This window comes from Eptatretus burgeri, chromosome 11, assembly GCF_056783735.1.
Source record: "Eptatretus burgeri isolate ZD-2024b chromosome 11, Ebu_testis_v1, whole genome shotgun sequence".
NCBI lineage: Eukaryota > Metazoa > Chordata > Myxini > Myxiniformes > Myxinidae > Eptatretus > Eptatretus burgeri.
This window is the reverse complement of record NC_140971.1, coordinates 15,567,962-15,592,752: the sequence shown is the minus strand read 5'-3', so window position 1 is coordinate 15,592,752 and position 24,791 is coordinate 15,567,962. Positions and strand designations below refer to the sequence as shown.

The window sequence follows — 24,791 nt, the reverse complement described above, 5'->3', positions numbered from 1 at the left end:
TCGATCGCCGACTCACACAGCAGCCAGTTCCTCTCGAAGCAGATTGCAGCCGAACCCTCAGGTTCAGTTCCTCCTACTGCCGATCGCACACTCGACCTCAGGCAGATCCACCCCTGCCTTTCCGGCGCTCGCTCGCCTCCCAGCCGACGGCAGACAGACCTCATGCAGTCCCTTCCCTGCCTTTCTTTTGGCTCGCTCCTCACGACAGCCAATCGCAAACAGACACAGCCGTCCCCTGTACGGCCGATCGTGCCACCTCCGTTTCACCACCGCCTTCCCGGTGCTCGCTTCTCTAGGCCACACCCTCTCAGCTGACTGGGCGGGGCCTCGTCCGGAGAGGGGAAGGAAGAAGAAGAACCTCTCGGTACACCATCATCGCACGAACAATGAACAACCTCTTACACCTCCCAACACACTTTTAACGTCCATTTACCAAACAACCTCGCTAAACATGCATTAAATGGGGGATCTGGGCTAATCCTATATTTAATAACACACCAAGGGCCATTTCCGCAACAATATCACACTTGATTTTACTGCATCGTCAGTATTCGTGTGGGTTCGATTCCCGACCTCACAAGAAACTGTCTGATTGATTCCTCACGAGGCAGGGTGTTGCATCACAAATTGTGTCGTCCCTCGGATGGAGATTAAGCTGGTTGTCCGATTTGCTCACAGTCGGTGGATGTTAAATATATTATTGTATCTTTCCTGAAGAGTGAGAGAGTAATTTTTCCACCCTTAAAAGATGGCGTTAAATAAGTCCTTGTAGTTTTATAGTAAATTTCGTCACAATCTGATTTATTTTTTTAAGTGAGCAACTCAGGTGTTCACCTCGATACAACGAAATAATTATGGGTGGGGGGGGGGGGGATGAGGAGCGCACCATCAGGGCATCGTCTCTGGTTTGGGAGCTCCTGAACACCGTTGGGCAGGTAATACCTGGGGGCTGATGAATGCACAAGGTAAGTTTAAAATGATGACTTGTGTTTACGATTAATCATGTTTGTGGGGAGGGGTAGCTTTTGGGGGCTGTTATGGATACAGTACATTGTTTGTTTGGTTCCAGGACCACAAGAATTAAACTCGATTTTTTTTATCAATTGCGAAAAGGAGAAGTCGTTGGTTGTTGGCTCGACGTGCAGGTTTCTGAAGGTGGAATGGAGCCCTCCCTGGTCTCGAAGTATCCACCTTCATGTGTGCATGTGAATAATATGTATAAACACATACAACACATTCTTGCAAATCACGCACAATATGTGCATATGTGTGTGTGTGTGTGTGTGTGTGTGTGTGTGTGTGTGTGTGTGTGTGTGTGTACATGTGTGTCGTCTGCTGCCACCAGTCGTCGTCTCTACACGTGGTCCCCAAGACTGAACGGAGCCTTCCCTGGTGTCGAAGCACCCATTTCCACCCCAGCAATGAACAATGACCCATGGACCAAGCCGTCCCCTCATTTGTGCTCTGTTTCCTGCTATACTTCCGGGGGTTCACCTAATCCCATCCCCATTATGAATACTTCATGGCTCCGTGGACGTAACAGAAAAAGAGACGGCATGCCGCTGCCACCAGTCGCCATCTCCACACGCGGTCTCACCGAAGCTCGGTCCCATCCATCCATGGTAGAAGGGAATCAACAAAGCACACTGCAGGAGGGCGATGGCAAAAGGGAGTCGTTTTCAGTTGTAAAGAGTCGACAAAGTGCACCAAGGTGCATGGCTAGGCCGCGTGCCAAACGCGTGTGGGTTGGCGTCATGCGGACACCAGAGGCAGGGTCTTCGGCCTCATCAAAGCTGTTATATTCAGCGTGGTCTTCAATCCCACTGAAGCTCGGTCACACTTGTCCTTGGTGGGATGGAGTCGATGAAGCCCTCTCGACTGCACGGCCAGGCCACGTCCTAAATTCATGTCGATCAGCGTGATACCGGGTGCCATGTGCGTGGAACCTCGGCCTCATCGAAGCTGCCATTTGGGATCATGAAGTTGAGGGATCAGAAATGAGAACACTTGGGCGAACGAAGCGAAAATGATCCACGTGGGGTAAGAGCAAGAGACAGAATCAGCATGACAACTATCCAAACCCTCGGGGAGTAGGCCCGACTTTAACAGAGATCCAAATTCAACAATTCAACACATAAATTTTGATGTAGAAAATTGGACAAAAACACGATCAGCAACACAGGAATGAAAATATAACAGTATAACACAACCGATGCGGTCTGGGAAACTTGGCTTTGATGAACTGGAGGAAGGAGGAATTCTCAAACCAGTGCCAGATGTTAAGGCACCTGGAACAGGAATTTTACATTCATGTAACCTCAACCGTTCACCATCGATGTGACATAAAAAGAACAAAGGCATTGCATTTACTGTATGAAATGTAACTACAGTACTTTTCAGTCTCTTGGACATCTTGGCCTCACTATCAGCCTCTCCCGGGCTCTCAGCCTATATGCCCTCTCCCGGGCCAGTGAAGAAGCAAAGCTGGCATCCAAAGCCTGCTGTAGACTGGGCACCCTCTGTCATTCCAAGTGTCTCAGTGAAAAATAAAACTGCTTACAGTCTTGAAAGCCTTTACTGTAGCTGAATATATGATTACATCATGCATGCGATGTATTCTCCAGGTTTTATGTGAAAGGGGAACAGGTTATAACGTCAGGGGTTCGCCTTTCACCTGTATGGAATGGTTGCTGAGGTTCGAGAATTTTCTGGTTTTTTTTCCTGATTTAGAATCGCCTGGAAAACAGGAGCTGCTTGGAGAAGGAGACTTCTCAAGTCCTCAACTCCTGGACAGGTTACTAATCCATTGCATGGTGGTACTGAGAAAGCCCTCAACTGGGGACTACCCATTTCAATATCATGGACTACCTATTTCAAAGGCCACAGTGTGATCCTCAATATCCATTAACAAATACAACGAGATGGAACACCTAGCTGAGAAACCCTTCCGAAGGATGGCGTGCCTGGTAATGTAATGCCCTGCCTACTATACGGCCTTCTCTTGGTATATTCTCTTCTTCTCTTCTCCTTCTATCGGAAAATCCTTCTTCTCCTTCTATCGGAGGACCAACAAAATGATGACAGATCTTCAGGTGAATCATATATTTCCAGGAAAAAGTAATTGCTGGACACAAAATCGTCAACAATGACATCAAACTTTAACCTGCATCATTTCAACAATACAGGTAATGTCATTTGGCTTGCATCAGTGCATCCTGTAATTCCTCCTCAATCCTAACCTTCCTCAGTTCAACAGAAATATCAACAGATTTCTTATTTCTCTTTGATATCTATACTTTCCTTGATGTCACCTCAACCTTTGAGCGGCCTTTGGCTTTGTGGTGGGCGACATTCCATCAAGAAACCTTACATTTCATCGCAACTCCTCAATTGAGACGATTGGCAGATGTGATAGCCTGTCCTGTGACGTTGTGGAAGGTAAAGAGTTCTTTATGAACCTCAGTTTTGAGAAAGAGCATTAATAACCCTCTCGTAGTTACGTGCACACTTGAGTAAGAATTGGAGTTGGGGATCCAGATTAAGGCCATTAGATTTCAGGAAGGAAAATCTTGAGGGTATGAGAAGAGAGAGGTAGTCTGGACTGCAACAAGCTAACAGGAGTGTAATGTGCATCAGATAAATGGGCAACCTTCATGGAGTTAAAGTGTGGTGTAGGCTACAGAGTAAATAGATTCCAACGAGGTGTGAAATTGGAGGCAGAGAGACACCATGATGTTTTCCAGTTTGCAGTTTAAACCTTTGTGCTGTCACTACCTTTCCAGGCAAAACACCACACGTGCATGCCTGATCTCACTCTCGCTTCTACTCTGTTGTTGGTGGTTCCCCCTTTACATTTTATAAAATTCCTTTCTGCTCTACCTCTACCATGGGCATCGTCCATGTATACAATTTTTTGCGGATCTACAAGAGAACCAGGTCTGTGAAGAATGCTGACTCACGACCATTAACAATATTTCACGTTTGTATACCCCCGATCCCGCTCACCATCCACCATCAGCACCACTGCTCCCACCGCATACCCTGCAGCCACCACTGCATGGCCCGCATTTTCCCTCAACCACGCAACCCTGACCATGCACACCATAACCGCCACCGCAAACATTGTATCCCCCACTGTACGCAGTGCAGCAACCACTGCGCACACCGCAGCCCCCAGCAGGTTAATTCCTCATTCCTCCTCCCTCACATTATGGTGCATCAATATTTGGGAGTGTATACCTCTCTGCAACTACCTAATATTTGTCTATGTGGTGTACAGTCCACCCACTGAAGACCACTCTCGATATACCTCCATTTCCTATCACCTTGAGACAACGTGGAAGTTGTAACCATCCCTCACAACTCCCTGCTCCTTATGTACGGTGATTTAAATGTCACCATTCTACCTGGATAGGTGTCAGTTCTGCAAAATCTAGTCATGGCATTGCAGCAAAGGCTTTCTGCGACTGTGGATTTGACCCAATCTGTGGACTTACCAAGCCAGATTTTTACCTCCACCACCGAAGGTGGACAGAGGTTACGTTTTTACCCCTGTCTATTTGGCTGTCTGTCTTTGAGCAGGATATCTCAGAAAGTTAAGCACGGATTCGGATGACATTTGGCAGACAGGTTAGGTGTGTGACAACGACGAATTGATTCAATTCTGGTGAAGATTCGGATCTAGGTACGAGAATTTTTTAGAATTTTTAAAGTGATTCTTCACAATTGAGATTAGGGGCTAAAAACTACATGTACCGTGGTATTTCAAAAGTTGTGGACGGATTATGACAAAACTCAGTGAATGAGGTGGTTGGGTGACAAGAAGGTCAGGTCAGGTATGGGAGCATGTGCCAGAATAGCGCGTCACTGCATCCACTTTCTGCCGCTACTCCAGGGGCCTCCGTCCGGCCATCCCCCAGGCAGATGCCAGGCCCATCATCATCTCCTTGAGATAATGGTCAACCTGCTGTAACCACGAGGTACATGGTCGGCCCACTGGCCTCCTCCACTCATGAGACTCCCTCGCTGAGAGAATCTGGTGAGCAGGATCAGCGTCAGGAAAACGAGCCCCATGTCCATACAGCCGCAACTGATGCTCACGGACTATGCAGGTAACAAATCTCATCCGAGTCTCTCTCAGCAACCGCTCGTTGGACACAAAATCCGACCAGCGATAGCCAAGGATTCTCCGAAGAGACCTGGTACCAAAGGAATTAAGTCTCCGTCCCAGATCCTTGGTCAGATTCCAAGTCTCGCATCTATAGAGCAAGACTGGAAGTACCAAGGACCTGAAGACTCGGATTTTCGTCCTCCCGCACAGGTATCGGCAGCGCCACACCCCATGATCCAGTGAATCCATGACTCCCCAGGCCCGACCCAGACGTCCATTGACCTCTGACTCACAGCCAGCAGAGACATGAATATCACTGCCAAGGTAAGTGAATCTCTCCACGACCTCAACATCCTCACCACAAACAGACACAGACAGGACAGCAGCATCCAAGATGTCACCGAAAGCCTGGATCTTAGTTTTGACCCAAGAAACCCGTAATCCCAGCGGCTCCGACTCCTCATTCAGCACCTCGAGGGCCCCCAAAAGGATATCTAGAGTCTCCGCAAATATGACTGCATCATCTGCAAAATCAAGGTCCGAGATCTTGACATTCCCAAACGATGCACCGCAGCTTGATCTCTCCGACATCCTCCCTAAAATCCAGTCCATACAAGTGCTGAAAAGTGTGGGGGCCAGTACACACCCCTAACGAACTCCATTAACAACTGGAAATAAGTCAGAGATGGTACCACCACACTTTACAGCACCTCAGTACCAGAGTAGAGTTCAGACATCAGATCAATCAGTTTTGGTGGCACCCCACGAAGACCAAGAATCCTCCAGAGGACATCCCGATTCACTGAATGGAACGCTTTACAGAGATCAACATAGGCTGCAAGCAGCCCCTGCCAAAACTCTCGTCTGCGTTCGGTGAGGACACGAAGGGCAAGGATACGGTCAATCGTTGACCTATTTGGTGTAAAGCCTGACTGCTCTGGACGCTGGTGCTCAAGCAGATGGTGGTGAACCCTATCAAGAATTATCCGAGCAAAGACCTTGCCCGGCACTGAGAGCAGCGTCACCCCTCGGTAGTTGTTGCAGTCTTGGCGATCACCCTTCCCTTTCCAGAGAGGAACAACAAGGCCCCTCTTCCAATCAGTTGGGATGATGCCTGTGTTCCAGGCAGAGCACAAAACTGCATGCAACGACACGAGTGCAGCATTTCCACCAGCCTTGAGAAGTTCAGCATGGATGCCACACATCCCTGGAGCTTTTCTCCGTTTCAACTGGTTCACCGCAGCCCGTGTTTCCACAAGCGAAGTTGGACCACAGTTGATTTGAGGGTCAGCAACAGGGATTGTAACACCCTTGACGTCCAACGTGACAGCTCGGGGATCAGCCTGGTACAACCGCTCAAAGTAACCGGCCCAGCGGGCCTTCACTTCAGACTCCTCTGTCAAGAGCCTACCACTCTCTGTTCTAACTGCAGTGCTCCGAGGGATGGGCTTGGATGAACGCAATGCGCGAATTCTCCTGTAAGCGGGATGAGAATCACCTGTCCACAGGTGATGCTCTACCCCCTCACAGATTCCTCGCACATAGGCCTCCTTGTCCACCCTCAGTGCACGTACAGTTTTACGCCTCAGCTCCCTGAATAGCTCAGCTCTGCCATTCAGCCTTGCCCTGCGACTCTGGTCAATGGTATCCAGTGTCCCTTGAGAGACAAAATTCTTCTTTGCCCTGCGGTGAGTTCCAAGACATCCACCGGCAACATCAAGGACGGTGGTCTTGAAGGCACTCCACAACTTTTCAGGACCCCCCAAAGCACCCAGACCCCCCAAGTGTCCACTCAGCCTGTTCGCAAACTCCTCAGCTACTCTCTCATCCCTGAGCTTGCCAACATCCAGCCTCGGCTGGGATGGTACCATTCTCCAGGATTTAAGGTGCAGCTTTAGAGTTGCTACAACAAGCCTGTGGTCAGTATTGAGGAACTGAGCACTCCGGCAGACCCTGCAGTTCTGGATCATCCTCCAACGACCGTCAATGAGGGCATGGTCAATCTCCTTTGCCACACCGCCAGCGTTGGAATACCAAGTCCAGCGATGAGCTTGTGGGCGCTGAAACCATGAACCAGCCACACTAAGTCCATAACTTCTTGCAAAGTCAAGGAACTTAGTGCTATTCTGGTTCATAGTTCCTGACCCATGGGGACCAACACACACCTCATAACCATCCCTATCAGTTCCAGTCGATGCATTGAAATCCCCCAAGACTAGAAGTGTATCTCGTCTGGGGCACTGATCAACCACAGACTCGAGCGTGGCGTAGAATGCATCCTTCACGGTGAGATCACTCGCCTCAGTCTGAGCATAAACAGAGACCAGGGAAATGACGCCTAAGGAGTGACGAATCCTTAATCTCATAATCCGCTTGTTGACCGGTGTTACCTCAATTATCATTGGGGTCAGCTTATTAGACACAGCTACAGCAACTCCTTGGGTATGGTAACCATCAGAGCAACCAGACCAATAGTAGGTGTAACCACCTACCATTATCTCGCCGCAATCCAGTCTCCGAACCTCAGAGAGAGCTGCAATCCCGATGTCCCGAGCTCAGATGATAACAGAGACAGGTGATCATCCTCTCTTAGGGATAGGACATTCCAGGCACCCACCCGAAGGGACTGCCTCAGGTTAACCCAAGGAGACCACAATCTGGTGGACGACACCTCAGCACCACTCCAACACACTTTCCCGCAATCTGACCCAGGAATGTTACCCCGTGGTTTCCATCCTATCATCAAAGATTGGGGGTCCCGAAGGCTTTGCCCCAATCCCGTCATCCGGTGAGCTGCCCTGCAAAGGGAAGCTGCACAGGAGGTACTCCCATGGAGTGGGTTTTCAGATTTTTTTGCATTTTTGTGTTTTGCGGAATGAAGGGTTTTACGGTGGCCGGAGTGCAAATCCTGCCACCAACCTCCTAATAAAAAAGTATCCCAACTGCAGGAGGACGTCCGCAGACACAGTTGGGCACTCGATATGGATGGCCATTGGCTCACAAGGAGCTCCTCCGCCCTTTGACACGGACAAGAAGAGGCAATTAGATTTTGGTTTTGGTCCAGATGCACATCCTGCCTATCATTGCAATACAAAAAAATAAACTGTTCAACCTGGTGGGATATGCATTCTACCGAGTACCATTCCAGTTGCAACTGTTATGTCCTCCCTCATGGATCTGGTTTGGAATAACTTTCCATTGGATCTTTTATGTTCCTCTTTTGCCCTCTTTGCTCCTCTGACCATGTTCTTGCCAAAGCCCGTATCTCTCTGTCTATTACAAAGGAGCACCTAATGCTTGCAGATTATGGTGGTTCACATAACCCAACTTGCAGGGACTGTAATCTGCCCTCTCACAAAAGGAATGGGCTCTGATCACCACAGCCCCTGATATAGTGCTGCAGCATGATGGCCATAAGAGATGACAATGTAAACCGAAAAATTAATAAGGGTCATTATAGATCATTCTGTTCATTGGCATTCTACTACTGTATCTGTACTTAATAATAGGCAATGTGTGTGTGTGTGTGTGTCTCCTCCATAACTACAAAACCATAAAACCTGGCAGCCTGAAACTTTGCATACACACCAAAAACACTCCAAGGAAGTGCAAGAGTGAAAATTAGGTGTTTGGGTTAATTAAAACACCCCGTTTGAAGATAATTAACGGCCCTATTTAATTATATCCTTCATCAGGCGATCCTCAGCCAACTCGCTCTCTGGATTTTAAGGCATTTCCTGGGTTACCTCACTGGGGTCTGAAGCCGCCATGTTTTTTTGCCTGCTCAACCATGCCTTGACTTCGAACAGGCCACAACGATTTCTTAACGATAAAGTTTTTCTTTCACTTTCTTCACTCATATTGAATGCCTGTTCATCATAGCTATGAATTGTTGTGTACATCGCTTTTGTAAATACTAGAGCTTTTAAATTAGGAGCTTGGAGCGATTTCATGCATTATAATAAAAATAAAAAAATGACCGTTTTTACAGCCATTTTCCCTGCTGTGCAGGGGTGAGGCTTTTTCTTGAGGAAATGTTTTTTTTATGGCCGGATGCCCTTCCTGACGCCAACCCTGGTCGCCTCTTACGACACACAGGGATATGGTAAACCTATTCTAACTGGGGCATACACTGGGACCAGTACACTGGTACTCACTTAGCCGACCTCAGATGGATGACAGGCTGAGTCAACCCCCTGGTGTTAATTCAGCAGCCAACGGGACTTGAACTCAGGACCCTGGGATCCCAAGCCACCACCCGAACCACTAAGCCAACACCAGGCTTTGATTTCATGCATTATATGATACAATTTTCCTTAATCTACTCTCACGGACAAATTAAAGTATATCATCGAAATATAATTTCGGTTTTGAGGAACGGATATTGTCCGGACTAAATAAGTGTCGAAATCTGGAGTGAAATCTGATAATTTAAAGAAATAACGAGACTTATAACTAAGCCGATAGACCTATTTACTTTAAGCAAGCAAGGCTATGTTCCTTCTTTTATTCATACACAAGAAAAATGTGAAATTTCCAAAGCATTAAACTTATCTTTTTCCACTGTTCGGAGAATTATATTGAGCGAACAAAAAATTTAGGAACGTAACAAAATTAACCAGCTTCATTGAGCTGTATGATTTAATGCATTCACTGCAAGACCTGACACGCCCTGTCTGCCAGAGGGACTGCCGATCCATAGCGTCTGCCAGATATGTGTCTATATTTTCGGAGGTTTCGCGATGTGCTCTACAGGGAATCAAAGCAAATATGGTAAAAAAAAAAACGGACGTTTTAAAATGAAGTTATAATGTTTGTGTGGACCCCGAACTGATGCACCATGTGACACGTGCACAGACAAGCAGGTAAAATGGCACAAATAATTTACTCCTGAAGTGATGTCGGGTTAATTAGGCAAAGGGTTTGAATACTTATGCAACTGAGAATCATCTGATTTTCTCTGTTAATTTAATTTCTTCACCTTTTATCTACATTTTTTTTATAAGCTTTATCACTTTGGAGTAGTTTGCATCCGTAAGCCTGGTGTTGGCTTAGTGGTTAGGGTGGCTGGTTTGGGATCCTCGGGTGCTGAGTTTGAGCCCTATTGGCTGCTGAATTAACACCAGGTAGGGTTGACTCCAGCCTGTCATCCTCCTGAGATTGGCAAAATGAGTACCAGTGTACTGGTAGAGGGGCACAGCATCAGTGGCACAGCTGAGCTCCAAGAAATGGTTGGAGTAGTGACCTGTCCAAGATTGTGCCAAATAGCTAAGGAAAAACTGCTTTGGTAGTTCCAATACCCTGTTCAAGAGGATGAGTCGAAGAAGAAGAAGAATATGTGTTGGTAGTACCCAGGGTAAAGTCATCTGCAAACAAAAAAACCCATCCCCCTCCCCTGTGAAGCGCGGTGATGGAAGATTATTTATGATTTTTGTCTGCACATGTGTCACAGTACAAGTGATTTACTGACCCCTGCTGCAGACAAAAAACCCTACGCCATGCGGTCGAGATATTGGCATCCCACGGTTGGTTCAGCGACCCGCCGGCTCATGGAATTATCCGAGAGCAATGACCTACAGTTCCGGGGAGTCTGGTGGGAGACGACGGAACCTCCCCCACCTAGTGGTCGTTCTTGCCACCGACCCCCGGCCCGCAACAATATAAAACTGTGAGTACAAAACATGTTGTACGTGTTATGATTAGAACTGCTCCAGTTATACGGGTTAAAAGTTTCCACATTCCCTAAATGTTCACCGGATTATATTTTGACAATAAAATGTATTAATTTCAAGGTCCATCGATAGAAAAAAAAGTTTGATGTGATTTTTTTTGATTTTTACCTTCGCATTCTGCAAAAGGTTATGTATTGGTTGCTGTGTATTTATTTATTTATTTATTTGTGAATATGTGTGTGTGTTTGTTTGTTATTTGCATAACTCAGAAAGTATTAAACCAAATCGCTTTGAATTTGGTGGGATGATGGGTTATTATCCAAGGAACATTTGATTACATTTTGGGAGCGATCGGGTCAAAGGTCAAGGTCACGGAAAGGTCAAATTCGTATTTTTACCATAGTGCGGTCAATTTTGATCTAATTGGCATGCAACCGATGCCAAAATGTTCAGAATTCTTTGCCCAATCTTGTGATGTGACACAATTACGTCATTACCCTTGTTAGCGGTTGGGGGTCAAAGGTCAGTGGGGTCACGACCTTTCAAAATATGCGGTTTTTGTCATAACACGGTCAAATCAAAACCGATTTGCATGAAACCAACACCAAAATGTTCACTGTTCTGTTCCCCCCACTCTCAAGCCAAGAACAAAAAAAGTAGCGGAGGCGAAGGTATGCGCTCTACCGAGTGCCCATTCTAGTTAACTAATAAACTAGGAACTGAACGTGGTTTTTAATTGTAATAATTTTTTGAGGTGTTGGAGTTAAAAAAAGCAAACCCGGTGGGTACCGCTCCTCATAATTCCAGATAAACTGCCATGACGTCATCGAGGGAAAGATTGTCAGCAACCAATGGATAAAATGGGTGCACAATTCACTTCAGAAACTTCAGAAATTGAATTTGATGAAAAAATTTATAATCAACAATCCCCAGCTTACGATGATAGTCAAAATCACGATGTAGAAGGTGCTGTCAGACTGTACAGTCGTACATGTACGAACCCGAGGTCGAGATGATGTCATGCGAGGGGCGGGGGCAATCGAGCGGTTTTTTGGGGGGAGGGGCAGGTCTAATCGAGTGTAAAATGGTGCCAAATAACATTAGTCGAGTCAAAATACCACTGAGAAATGTATGGAATGAAAACACTGAGAAACCTTTTGTTGCAATTTGTTGTGGGTTTGGTGGTTGTTTGTCATAAATTGACCTGACTACATTAAAATATTCCTTCCAAGATATTTATTCAAGAAACGAACAACGATTACGTTTTAAGTGAAGCCATATATCTATAATTCCAGCAATCTCTGGTGTGTCTGTGTGTGTGTCTGTGTGTGTGTGTGTGTGTGCGTGTGTGTGTGTGCGTGTGTCTGTGTGTGTGTGCGTGTGTGTGCGTGTGTGTGTGTGTGTGTGCGTGTGTGTGTGTGTCTGTGTGTGTCTGTGTGTGTCTGTGTGTGTGTGTGTCTGTGTGTGTGTGTGTGTGTGTGTGTCTGTGTGTGTCTGTGTGTGTGTGTGTCTGTGTGTGTCTGTGTGTGTGTGTGTGTGTGCGTGTGTGCGTGTGTGTGTGTGTGTGTATCTGTGTGTGTGTCTGTGTGTGTCTGTGTGTGTCTGTGTGTGTGTGTGTGTGTGTGTGTGTGTGTGTGTGTGTGACCACTGTTTCTCGACAACCACTGGTCCGATCTAATTGAAACTTGCCAGCTATATTGCTGGGGACCTGTGGATGTGCCTTTCCAAGGTTTGATATTAATCGGACAAGTGGTTTCCAAGTTATGGCAATTTTTTTTTTACCAAACCAATGACAGGAGACGGTGCTATGACGTCACAATTGACGTCATAATTTTTAATTTTTTTTGCACGTACGGCCACGCACGTACGGGCACGCACTAGTATTTATTAAACCCAACATGGTTTTCTGTGTCTGTGGACCTTAAAGTTAACTCTCCCACAAAATTGTTCATGGCTTGACAACGAATGGAAATGTTTGTTCACTTGAGGTCACGGTTAATGTAAATATTTACCTCAGGTTTTCAAAGTGTGTACATGTTCAAACGTGTTCCTGTTCCATCGGTGAACCATCAGTCACCGTCTTCTTAATGTGCAACATCGAAGGTGATACCGGTTGAGCATGCCGAACCTTTCGCTGTTATTTAAAGATAACATATGTTACTGTTTTACTTGACACAGAACTAAGAGAAATGAATTGTAGAACACAAAGGGTACACGCTTGAACGGATTGATAAAATCGGTACGCTCGATTGTTACATGAAAGCGTCACAGATCTTATTAACCGGTGTTTCGATCCATGACGGTGTTACTCACAGCAGCAGCATGGTTCGTGATACATTGAATTTTTCCCAAATCGGCATCAAGTTTAAAATCTCCCATTTCATTTGACATTTGTTTTTACTTGGTTTTTTAATTCACCATGTATAATCTTCGACAACTCGAATTCCCTTGTAATATTAGTAGTAAAAGGTGTGCTAATACATTGCAACGACGTTTAGATCGAAAGCCAATGTTTATGTGCAACAAAAGGGTGTTCAGAAAATGTGTGTATTATTTAAAATGTGTGTCTTCAATAAAAAGTTCCATCGGGTTTACTATGTGATCCGGCGGCGTCGTTGTCCTTACTTGATTTCGTAATCCCGCCACGGGGTCCGAAGGACGCGTTGTTCGCGATGTTCCTGCTTGCGGAGTCCGGTCGGACCGTGCACGCGGCTCGGGTCACGTGGCGCCTTTCGTACCTCCTCGGCTCTGTGTGGGGACCGGTTCGAGTACCGTGTCGAGGTCGAGCCGCCCGTGCGCGTCCCCCCCGTGGATCCACGTAAGAACCGGGACGTGTGTGTGTGTGTGTGTGTGTGTGTGTGTGTGTGTGTGTGTGTGTGTGTGTGTGTGTGTGTGTGTGTTTGTCCGTCCGTCCGTGTGTGTGTGTGTGTGTGTGTGTGTGTGTTTGTCCGTCCGTGTGTGTGTGTGTTTGTCCGTCCGTGTGTGTGTGTGTTTGTCCGTCCGTGTGTGTGTGTGTGTGTTTGTCCGTCCGTGTGTGTGTGTGTGTGTGTGTGTTTGTCCGTCCGTGTGTGTGTGTGTGTGTGTTTGTCCGTCCGTGTGTGTGTGTGTGTGTGTGTGTTTGTCCGTCCGTGTGTGTGTGTGTTTGTCCGTCCGTGTGTGTGTGTGTGTGTGTGTGTGTTTGTCCGTCCGTTTGTCCGTGTGTGTGTTTGTTTGTACGTGTGTCTGTGTGTGTGTTTTGTCTGTGTGTGTTTGTTTGTCCGTGTGTGTGTGTTTGTTTGTCCGTGTGTGTGTGTTTGTCCGTGTGTGTGTGTGTGTGTTTGTTTGTCCTGTGTGTGTGTGTGTGTGTTTGTTTGTCCGTGTGTGTGTGTGTTTGTTTGTCCTGTGTGTGTGTGTGTTTGTTTGTCCGTGTGTGTGTGTGTGTTTGTTTGTCCGTGTGTGTGTGTTTGTACGTGTGTCTGTGTTTGTTTGTGTGTGTGTGTGTTTGTCCGTCCGTGTGCGCGTTTGTGTGTGTGTGTGTGTTTGTCCGTGTGTGTTTGTCCGTGTGTGTGTTTGTCCGTGTGTGTGTGTTTGTTTGTACGTGTGTCTGTGTTTGTTTGTACGTGTCTGTGTTTGTTTGTCCGTGTGTGTGTGTTTGTCCGTGTGTGTGTCCGTGTGTGTGTGTGTGTGTCCGTGTGTGTGTGTGTGTGTGTGTGTGTGTGTGTGTGTGTGTGTGTGTGTGTGTGTGTGTGTGTGTGTGTGTGTGTGTGTGTGTGTCCGTGCTATAACTTTTTTTTTAAAAATCATTTCAGCTTTTGCCATCAACATTTTCAACAAAGCTTTATTTTGAGAATATAGAGAAGACGAATTGATAATTTGGTCAAAAGGTCAAATATCAGCATCACATAAAATCGTCAATTTTCATCCAATTGACCTGAAATAAAAAGGTCACTGAATTGGTTCTCCAATCACAAGATAGAAGGCCATTGTTTTTTTTTAGGTCAAAGGTCAAGGTCGCCCAAAATGGTAAAGGTTGTTTTGGCTTTTTTCATCATGTTTAGCATGCAGAAGAAGAATTGGTCTGAATACAAAGCAGACGTGGATGGACATTGCATTTTCGGATGCTTTCTTGTTAAACTTGAAGTTACACATGTTGTTCTGCTGCGTGGGCTGTGGGGTCACATTGCCCCCCCCCCCCGGTCCGGATAGCTTTCGATCTTACAATGACGCCAAACATCTCCGAAACAAGTACAGCACACTTTCGAACACACACCTCCGCTCAGCTAAACGGTTTACGCTTTGTCGCCCACTGATGGGCTCGGCCTGCATCCGGATCTTCACCAATTTCTCATCAATTTGTCCTTGTCACACACCCAACCTGTGCACCAAGTTTTGTCAGAATCTGTCTATATATATATATATATATATATATATATATATATATATATATATATATATATATATATATATATATATATATATATATATATATATATACATATATGTTGAAATGTTATGCTATCAGGCATGCTGGTAGCATTTCAGGATTTGGGGGGGGTGGGGCGTGATTTTTCAGTGGGGCACATTGAGAAAACGCACACATACACACATTGGATCCAAAACTTAGAAGAAAAAAAAATAAACATCCAAACGAGTGGTTCGTGCTCCGTCATTCTGAGCGGGTGGTTGGTGATGAGCACGATCCCGACTGCATGAGAAGTTCCAAGGTGTGCGGGAGATGGAGAATGTCCTGAAATGTTTCATGAAGGCAGACACTCGAGTCTCCATTATGAAATTATTTTTTTAAATCCAAAGCGAATCATCCTCCGTTTCATCTTCTGAGCCTTCAACCTCAACTGAATATGCCTGCCACAAGCGATATGTACTCTATCCAACCCAAATCATGATAACACTTTTAAAAAGTAATTCATTTTAATGTTTTTATTTGTTATATACTGCTCTTTTGCCCCTTCTCACTCCCCCACCCCTCCTCACTACCCCCTGCTTCATCGCTCCCCAACCCCTCACTCCCTCCTGTTTAATCGCTCCCCCACACCTCCTCACTACCCCCTGCTTCATCACTCCCCAACCCCTTACTATCTCCTGTTTCCTCACTCCCCCACCCCTCCTCAGTCGCCCTACCTCCTCGCTCCTCCATCCCTCTTTCTCCCCCCCCCTTAGTGTACCTGTCGTCTGGACAGAGGTTATGTCCAGTTGGGCCCTCCCCTCACGCTGCCTTCCCTTTCCGCACACCTCCTCGCACCTCCCCTCCTTCCTCGCCTCCCCACCCCACCTCAATATTTCTCCTACCTCTCCCTCCCCCCACCCTACCCTCTTCTCTCCCTCCCCTCCTCGCCCCTCTTTCTTATTCTTACTCCCCCCCCCATCCCCCTAATATTCCCATCAGCAAAGTGATGGGTTGTATTTGCTAATGTGTGCGTGTGTATGTTCATGAAGTATAACATATTCTCTTTGCTAACTTGCTTACCCCCACCACTCTCTTTGTACAATCCTCCACCCCCTCCTAATACAGTGCAGCACCCTCTTCCCCTCTCCCTCTCCCTCTCCCTCTCCCTCGACGTGTCCGGGCAGTGTTTGTCTCCGGACTGTGCATCTCCGGGCGGTGTTTGTCTGCGACAGTATTTATAGTATGACCAGTGGAAAATTGATTTCAGACTATTTTGTTTCCATCTTCACTGTTATTCTGTGCAGATTCATTTTGATGAGACAGTATGAATTGAAATTAACACTCCACCACACGTCTACCTTCCCTTCCTCTCACCTCACGCTGCCTTCCCTTCACACACCCCTCCTCACTCTCGCACCTCCTCTCTATTTTCCCCTCTACCTTATTCATTCCACCAACCTCAGAAGGATGACAGGCTGAGTCAACCCCACCTACTATTGATTCAACTGTAAACAGGGGCTTGAACTCAGGACTTTAAGGTCCCAAGCCAGCCACCTTAACCACTCTGCCAACACCATGCTATAAATATGACAAAAGTTATGACATAAAATATATAATTATTGTTTCGATTGTAATGGGTTGCTAGGCAATGCCAACAGTTGTAATTTGTGATTCTAAGTCAAAGATAAACGTGAATGGGTGAATCTGAAATTTTAAACCAAGTGGAAAAGAAACGGTAATTGGCATATTATTGTAGCTGATCCAATGTTGCACATTGTTAACAATATAGTCGATTCAGGTGGTCAGCAGGTTATGTTAGCATTTTCCCTTTTTTGATACGTTGATTGAACTTAGATGAGTCATGATTTGCTTCATAAGCTGCAAAAGAGTGAGCAATTCTATGTCTGCTCTGAGTTCAATTCCCAACCCAACAATGAACGCAGTATGGTACAGTACAATATGTCATTTTACATGCTTTTAATAGATGACGAATTCTGTATGCCTCACTCTGTGCAAACAAAACGCTGCTGCGAAGCAGAAATAATAATAAATATCAAGTCTGAAGACGACAATGGTTCACAAGCGGTATTTGACGATGTAGATTGTTTCTAAGTCAAGGATGAGACAATGTGATAATTTTTGACCAAGTTATAAAAACTAGTGCATGGCCGTACGTGCAAAAAAAACAAAAACTTTCAAACAAACACACAGGCCGTTCCTTCGCTCTCGTAAACGACGACTGGATTGGGGCATTGTGTTTATCTATAAATGCGCATAAGAAATCGAGAAATTATTAGAATACAGTAAGTCATCACTATCTGGAAGTCCGTACGTTGTAACCCGCAATGGGGAACACAGCTGAGGATCTCTTCCCCCATGGCCACGCCTACGCAGCAACGTGTCCTGTCATTGGTAACTAAATGACGCCCTTTCCCCATCAGCCACGCCTACGCAGCAACGTGTCCTGTCATTGGTTTGGTAAATAAAGGGCCATAACTTGGGAACCACTTGTCCGATTAATATCAAAGCTTGAAAAGGCACATACTCAGGTCCCCAGCAATATACCTGGCAAGTTTCAATTAGATCGGACCAGTGGTTGTCGAGAAACAGCGGTCACAGACAGACAGACAGATAGACACACGGAGATTGCTGGAATTGTAGATAGATGATCAACATGATGTGGTACGGGTGACAGGTTATTAACTGCAAAATGTCGAAAACCCGATTTCGTTCAACAACCTTAAAAATTTGACCTTTGCATAACCTTTAAAGGTCACAAAACAATGTTGTGGACATTAAAATAAGGAAACAGGATACGTGCTATAGCTTATTGGAGTTAGTTCGTCGAAGAATGTCGAAAACCCGGTTCGATTCCCACAACTTTGAAAATTTGACCTTTGTGGCCTTTAAAGGTCAAAGGTCACAGATTATGACCTTTGGTGCAAAACTTCCTCTGGAACATTCCAGGAACAATATAACGTCATATAGGCTATATGGCATTTCGCACTCCTCAGATTATCCATACTTTGATGAAATCAGCGTAAAAACAAACTTGAAGGAGGCGCCACGGGCAAGGTGTTTGAGATAGAGCAAAATGGTTTCAAGACTTTAGGTGGGGAATGACCTCAAGATTATGCATAAAAAATATTGTCATCCGAGCTCTCAAAGTTTGGTTGGTCGTGTGATTTTTTTTTTTTATGTCAAAATTCGCAATTTTGTAAGTTTTTGACCTTGGGACGAAAATGAAAAATCAGACAACGACAAGTTTTAGATAATTCATTTTGCTATTCAAATACCGACGAACCCATTCCATTCAGTCAATTCCCCAGGAGAAGATAGATTTTTATTCCGACTTCCTCCTTAAAATGGCTATTTTTGGAAAACCAGGTCATCCAGGAAAACACAACTCGACATTGATATCGAACACATAACCAAGTTTCATCAAGATCGGATCAAAGTCCACGAAGTTATGCTCGGGACCGACAGACAGACACACAGACAGACTACACAGACATAACGAATATAGTGGTCACTCTGGCTGGCGCTCGTGAACCAAAAATAACCAAAAATAATTTCTTTCCGAACCTCGTCCCTTGACTGTTCCAAAGGTGTGGGTCCAAACAAGTTTCGTTCGCCCCACTGAGTGTTTCCACCCCCTTTTCTCCTCGGCATCCCTGGGCGTTTTATTGTGCTCCCAGAGTGACATAAAGCCGCAGGGAATAATAAACTTATTTTTACCATGCGCGTGTGACACGAAAAGTGGGGTGAAGCAATTTGTTCACTCTGTCTGTCTACAGTACATACGACAGTTTATGATCAAGGAACTACTTTATTTCAATTAAATTATATTTTGAACACTGTAGATCACGAATCGGAACACAAATCTGCAGTTTGGCAGTACTTTGCTCTGAATTTGGCAAATTGTATGGAATCTCGTCCCGATCGCGCATGCGCAGAGGAGAGATAACACTGAACAACAAAAATTTTTTACTGGAGATGTGTAAAGTGATTTAGACTAATTTGGGTACGCTGATTTCAAAAATCAAACCGTTTTGCTGTATCACGTCAGGATTTTCAGTAACAGAAATATTCCCATTGCCTAGAAGTCAGGATTTCAATGAAATTTACAAAAATTCATTTATTCATTTATTTCATCATGAATGCTTCAAAATTATAGAAATTACAGAAAAACTCCACTAGAATGTAATTAAAAATGCTTTAGGCATTTGGCTTTGCGTTTGTGCTGCTCTGTGTCAGTTTCACGATGCAGGAACCAGCAGAAATCGCCCATCATGTTCGGGTTGTGCCGCCCTTGGTAACGCGTCTCCATGAGTGAAATCTCTTGGTGGAATCGCTCGCCGTGCTCGTCCAAGACTGCTCCCAAGTTGTCAGGGAAGAAGTTCAGGTGCTGGTGTAGGAAATGGATTTTCAGGGACATCCTGGAGCCAAGTTTCCTGAAGGACTCCAGCAGCTGCTGCACTATTTCTTCATAGTTGTCCGCGCGCTCGTTCCCCAAGAAGTTGTCCGTCACAGCTTTGAAGCTCCTCCACGTTGCCAGCTCTTTGGGGTTTAGAGTTGTCGGAAAAGTTTCGTCCTTCATAATCTGTCGGATTTGCGGTCCAACAAAGACACCAGCCTTGATCTTGGCCTCCGACAAGGTGTTGCCAAACTTTTCCTTGAGGTATAAAAACCCACGCCCATTCAGATCCATTGCCCGTACAAAACTTTTCATCAAGCCGAGCTTTATGTGGAGTGGTGGAAGGAAAACCTTGGCTGGGTCGACAAGGGCGACATGCTTCACGTTGTGTCGACCAGGTACATGCTCTTTTCGCTCTTCCCAATCTTTCTTCGTCCAGTGATTCTTGTCGGCTCTGCTATCCCAGAGACAAAGGAAGCACATGTATTTCGTGTAGCCTGACTGCAGCCCTAACAACAGCGCCACCACTTTCAAGTCTCCGCAGATGTGCCAGTTGAAGTCATTGTACTTGATGGAATCAAGCAGCTGCCGCATAGTCTCATAGGTCTCTGTCATGCCGAACGCGTGAGCCAGTGGGACTGATGGTTTCTCGTTGCCATTGTGGAGCAAAACAGCCTTCAAGCTGTTCTTCCCGAGTCGATGAAGAGGCGCCAGTCTGCAGGATCGTGATCACACCCAAGTTCTTTCAACAGACCGTTGATGTCACTGCAGAATGTCATCGTGTCTTCCATCTCAAAGAACTCAGCCATGTCTCTGTGACGTGCTCTGAACAAGGGTATCTTGGTGTTAGGTTCAAGTAGATTCCACTGCTGCAGCCTTGATCCAAGCAGCTCTGCCTTCGCCTTTGACAGCGAGAGATCTCTTACAAGATCATTTAAGTCTCCCTGGTTCAGAAGGTGTGATTCTTGAGTGTCGGGTTCAAAAGGTTCATCATCACCATCCTCTTCACCACTGCTTACAGCTATGTTCTGATCAGCTGGAGGTGTTGGAACGGGGTTCTCGTCATCATGAGGCACAGGTTTACGAGCAGAGACGCAGTCAGCGTACTTGATGTGACCTTTATTCTTCTTGTTGAAGCCGGCGATGCTTGTGCAGCAGAAATAACAATCATCATGATGATTCTGCGGCTCACGCCATATCATGGGCACCGCAAATGGCATGCTCGCGCGCTTGCCCACCAACCACTGAGTCAAGGTTGTGTGACAGCTTGTGCAGCAGATGTGTGGTGCCCAGCTCTGTTCTTGGTCCCCCACCTTACACCCGAAGTAGTGAAAGTAGGCGGCCTTCATTTTCACTGCTGTAGATATACTTCGCTGTTGATCTTTTTTGGTATACCGACCACAGACATAACAGAAGTTGTCAGGATGATTGGTACAGGAACGCCTACTCATCTTTATCTGAAAGAAAGAAATATAACACAAGTTAACAACAATTGTACGAAATAGACATGTTAAAGACATATGTAAATTTCATTGAAATCCTGACTTCTAGGCAATGGGAATATTTCTGTTCCTGAAAATCCTGACGTGATACAGCAAAACGGTTGTGATTTTTGAAATCAGCGTACCCAACTTAGTCTTAATCACTTTACACATCTCCAGTAAAAAAATTTTTTGAAATTTGTTGTTCAGTGTAATTGAAGTGAAGGCCTTCAGAGCAGACTTTAACACTCTAGTCTAATGACTGCTTTGAGACTCCAATTTCATGTGAAATCTGCCCTTTTGATTTTCTAGGGCTACACGCAATCACTGAGCTAATTCTGTTCAGTCTGGATTTTGAATAGTCCTCACATGTCCAGTGTCAGGCATTATTGTTCTTCACAGAGGTCGTCCCTCTTCACTTTGAAACAATGTGACGTATAATCGAGGTTGGTGCATCACGTCCATGGGATTGTCTTCTGAATGCACGCTGCACTCCTATCAATGATTTCAGTCTTACATTCTTCTCGATGATGAAGATTTGCTCCACTGTTGTTAGTTGTGCCATGGGTGACCTGCAAAGAAACAAAACAATAGAAATGTCAAAATACATTTGCTATAAACAATTTGAATACTTACCCTACCTAATTATCCTGCACATGCGAAGCGAAAACCAGGGTTATTCAAGCAATTGGTAAATGTCTGTCCGTCTGTCTTATCAGTTTATGATTGTCCATTTACCAACGAGGAGCAACTTGTTTAAATTGAATGTTATATTTTGAACACGAATCGGTACATGAACATGAAGACGAGTCTTTCGTTTTACCATACCTTGGCTCAGAATTCATCTTGATCACACATTCGCAGAGAGGAGGAGAGGAGTGAGATATATTGTTATGGGCTGGGGGTCGGTGGTGAGGACAACCGCGAGACGGAGCAGTTGGGTCATCTCCCACCGAACACCGGAATTGAAAGGTCGTCACTCCAGATAACTCCGGAGTCGACGGGTCACTTAAAGGACCGTGGGCGCCAATATTTCGACGCCGTGAGGTAGGGTCCACTTGTCAATTCCAATTTACCTAAGTACTCACGCCGTCTAGCTACTGGGGAAGCCACACCCTCGGCTGACTGTCCGAACCGAGTCGCATGTACCGACCGACTCGGGTCCAGCGTAACCGAGCGGGAGTTACCAGAGCCATGCCAGTCCCAATGACAACTTACGGCCCAAACGGCCTCACTATTTCTCAAGCACACACCGTGCTGGGTCAATGGTAGAAACAACAGGCAACGAACTGGAACATTTAACAGATATTTATTTATAGATAGGGGGACACAGAGCAGAGTTATCCGAATAAAACGAAATGTAATTTACAATGAACACAGGCACTTAACAGTCTCTACTTACAGGACGGGCGCCACAGACACACACACACACACACACACACACACAAAATAAATGGGGTCGGTTGGCCTTTATTTGACCCTTCAGCTCGGGAGGGAAGACTAGCTGAGGGTAAAAATTCGGTTGGGCACTTTTCCGCCTCGTGCGGTCTGATTGAGACAAGCTGGTTTGGGGGGGGGGGTGACTCGAACCCACACCTTCGTCACCGCACCAAGCACCAGGGACCGGGAATGATGTAACGGATGCCTGCCAGCATGAGAACGGACCAGATGAGACGAGCACTTGCGGGCATGACGAGAACGCCAGCAGGCAAAAAAAGGCGACGAGGATTCTTCTTTTTGCCAGCCGGATCGCCCCCGCTATTATTTATTCCTCACGTGAGGTGAGAGGGGTCCGTCGTGAGGTAACTCACCTCCTCATTGGACGGGGGCATGTCGGGGCGTATCAGTGTCCCCCCCAACCCGAAGAGGCTCTGTAGTAGTTTCTAGCCCGCCCCCCATTGGCTGGAGGAAATGCTCCATGCCCTTCTTCGGAGCGGAGCCTTGATCTGAGGCGATGGAGGCTCCGCCCATGCCTTCAGCCAAAAACACGTGGGCAATGGAGTCGGTGTGCAAAGAAGTGAAGGGAATTGATGTATAAAACTAACTAGAAAATAACTCGCAGCACACACATGTAATTCCCTTTCGACATAGGGGACGGGACCCTAACTATAAACACATACTTATCGAAATAACTAAGCTTTGTGACTGCTGTCTGTTTGTGTGCAAAAGGCTTCCAAATCCGTAACTATATATATATATATATATATATATATATATATATATATATATATATATATATATATATATATATATATATATATATATATATATATATATATATATATATATATATATATATATATATATATATATATATATATATATATTACTCTGTCTGCCCGGCAGTCAAGAAAATTGAACATCATTCCAAACAGAAAACTTACTGTTTCAGTGACATCATAATGGACAAATATGACAGGCATTAAAGAACTAATGTAATGTGTTAGATAGGGTGATGTAAAACACACTGGAAGTCTGGTGTTGGCTTAATTCTTTAGGTGGCTGGCTTAAGATCTTAAGGTTTTGAGTTTGAGCCCTTGTCGTGCTGTTGAAATAACACCAGGTGGGTTGACTCGGCTTGTCAACCTTTTGAGGTCAGCAAAATGAGTACCAGCTTACTGGGGTAATAAGCCATTTGAGTATCCTGCGTCAGAGTAGCGACCTGTCCAAGATTGTCCTCCTTACCCAATGAAACTGCCTCGGCAGCCCCACGTGCCTCACAGCGTGAAAGGATTAGTTATTATTACCATACACTGGGAAAATCAGAGCACAACCCGGATTTTTTTTTCATTTACAATACGCTTTTAAGCCTCTTTAAACCTTTATTTAACTTGAAGACTGTAGAAAACAAATTGCCTTCATAATACTTCCAAGAGCCATGATATATATATATATATATATATATATATATATATATATATATATATATATATATATATATATATATATATACACACACAGTATCGATACAGTGCCGATAGAAAGTCTACATCCCCTTTCAAATTTTCCAATTTTGTTGCCTTATAGCCTGGATTTAAATTGCATGAAAACAGATTTTTTTTTCCACCTTTATTTACACATCGCAACCCACAACTTCCAAGTGAAAACAAATTCTACAAATTTCAAAAAATTTACTAAAAATACAAAACTAGAATATCTTGGTTGAATAAGTGCACACCCCCCTGAAAATAGCAATTGTAAGTTTGCTCAGGTGTAACCAATCACCTTCAAAATAACACACAACGTTAATTGCCCTCCACCTGTGTTAAATTGTAGTGATTCTCATTATTTCAGAATAAAATCAGCTGTTCCTGTAGGTTTCCTTTTCTGGGTCGTGCATTTCACAGCAAAGACTCATCTATCAGCACCAAGGAACTTTTAATTGACCTCTGGAATAAAGTTGTGGAAAGGCACAAATTAGGGGATGATCAGAGAGGTCAATGGCAACTTTGAAAGAGCTACATGCCTTTATGGTAAATACTGGTAACTGTGTGCATGTGACAACAATATCCCAAGCACTCCACAAGTCTGGCCTGTATCGTAGGGTGGCAATAAGGAAGCCATTACTTAAAAAGCCCACCTTGAGTCCCATTTGAGGTATGCATAAACCACTCCGGAGATTCTGAAGACATGTGACAAAAAGTTTTGTGGTCTGACGAAACCAAGATGGAACTTTTTGGCTGAAATGCAAAACGTTGCGTTTGGTGCAAACCCAACACAGTCCATC

At 45.2% G+C, this 24,791-nt stretch overlaps 2 protein-coding genes across 6 annotated transcripts in view; one reads left to right on the top strand and one right to left on the bottom strand.

The window, feature by feature from the left end:
• LOC147016557 (GMP reductase 1-like) overlaps nt 1–13,546 on the bottom strand; it is a 37,418-nt gene extending 23,872 nt beyond the window's left edge. The window contains exon 1 of one of the 2 annotated variants that reach the window (XM_085845320.1): nt 13,408–13,546. The gene's annotated coding sequence lies outside the window, so the exon portion shown is untranslated. The remainder of the gene's footprint in view (nt 1–13,407) is intronic. The other variant, XM_085845322.1, reaches the window with a different exon arrangement.
• The window catches only part of MIMS2 (mitochondrial inner membrane scaffold 2), a 46,775-nt gene that overhangs the window by 1,275 nt on the left and 20,709 nt on the right, over nt 1–24,791 (top strand). For 2 of the 4 annotated variants that reach the window (XM_085845324.1, XM_085845325.1), the window contains exon 1: nt 13,455–13,600. In XM_085845324.1, the coding sequence (XP_085701450.1) occupies nt 13,455–13,600 (146 nt within the window). Of the gene's footprint in view, nt 1–10,591; nt 10,779–13,391; nt 13,601–24,791 lie in introns of those variants that run through there. The other 2 variants (XM_085845323.1, XM_085845326.1) reach the window with 2 other exon arrangements.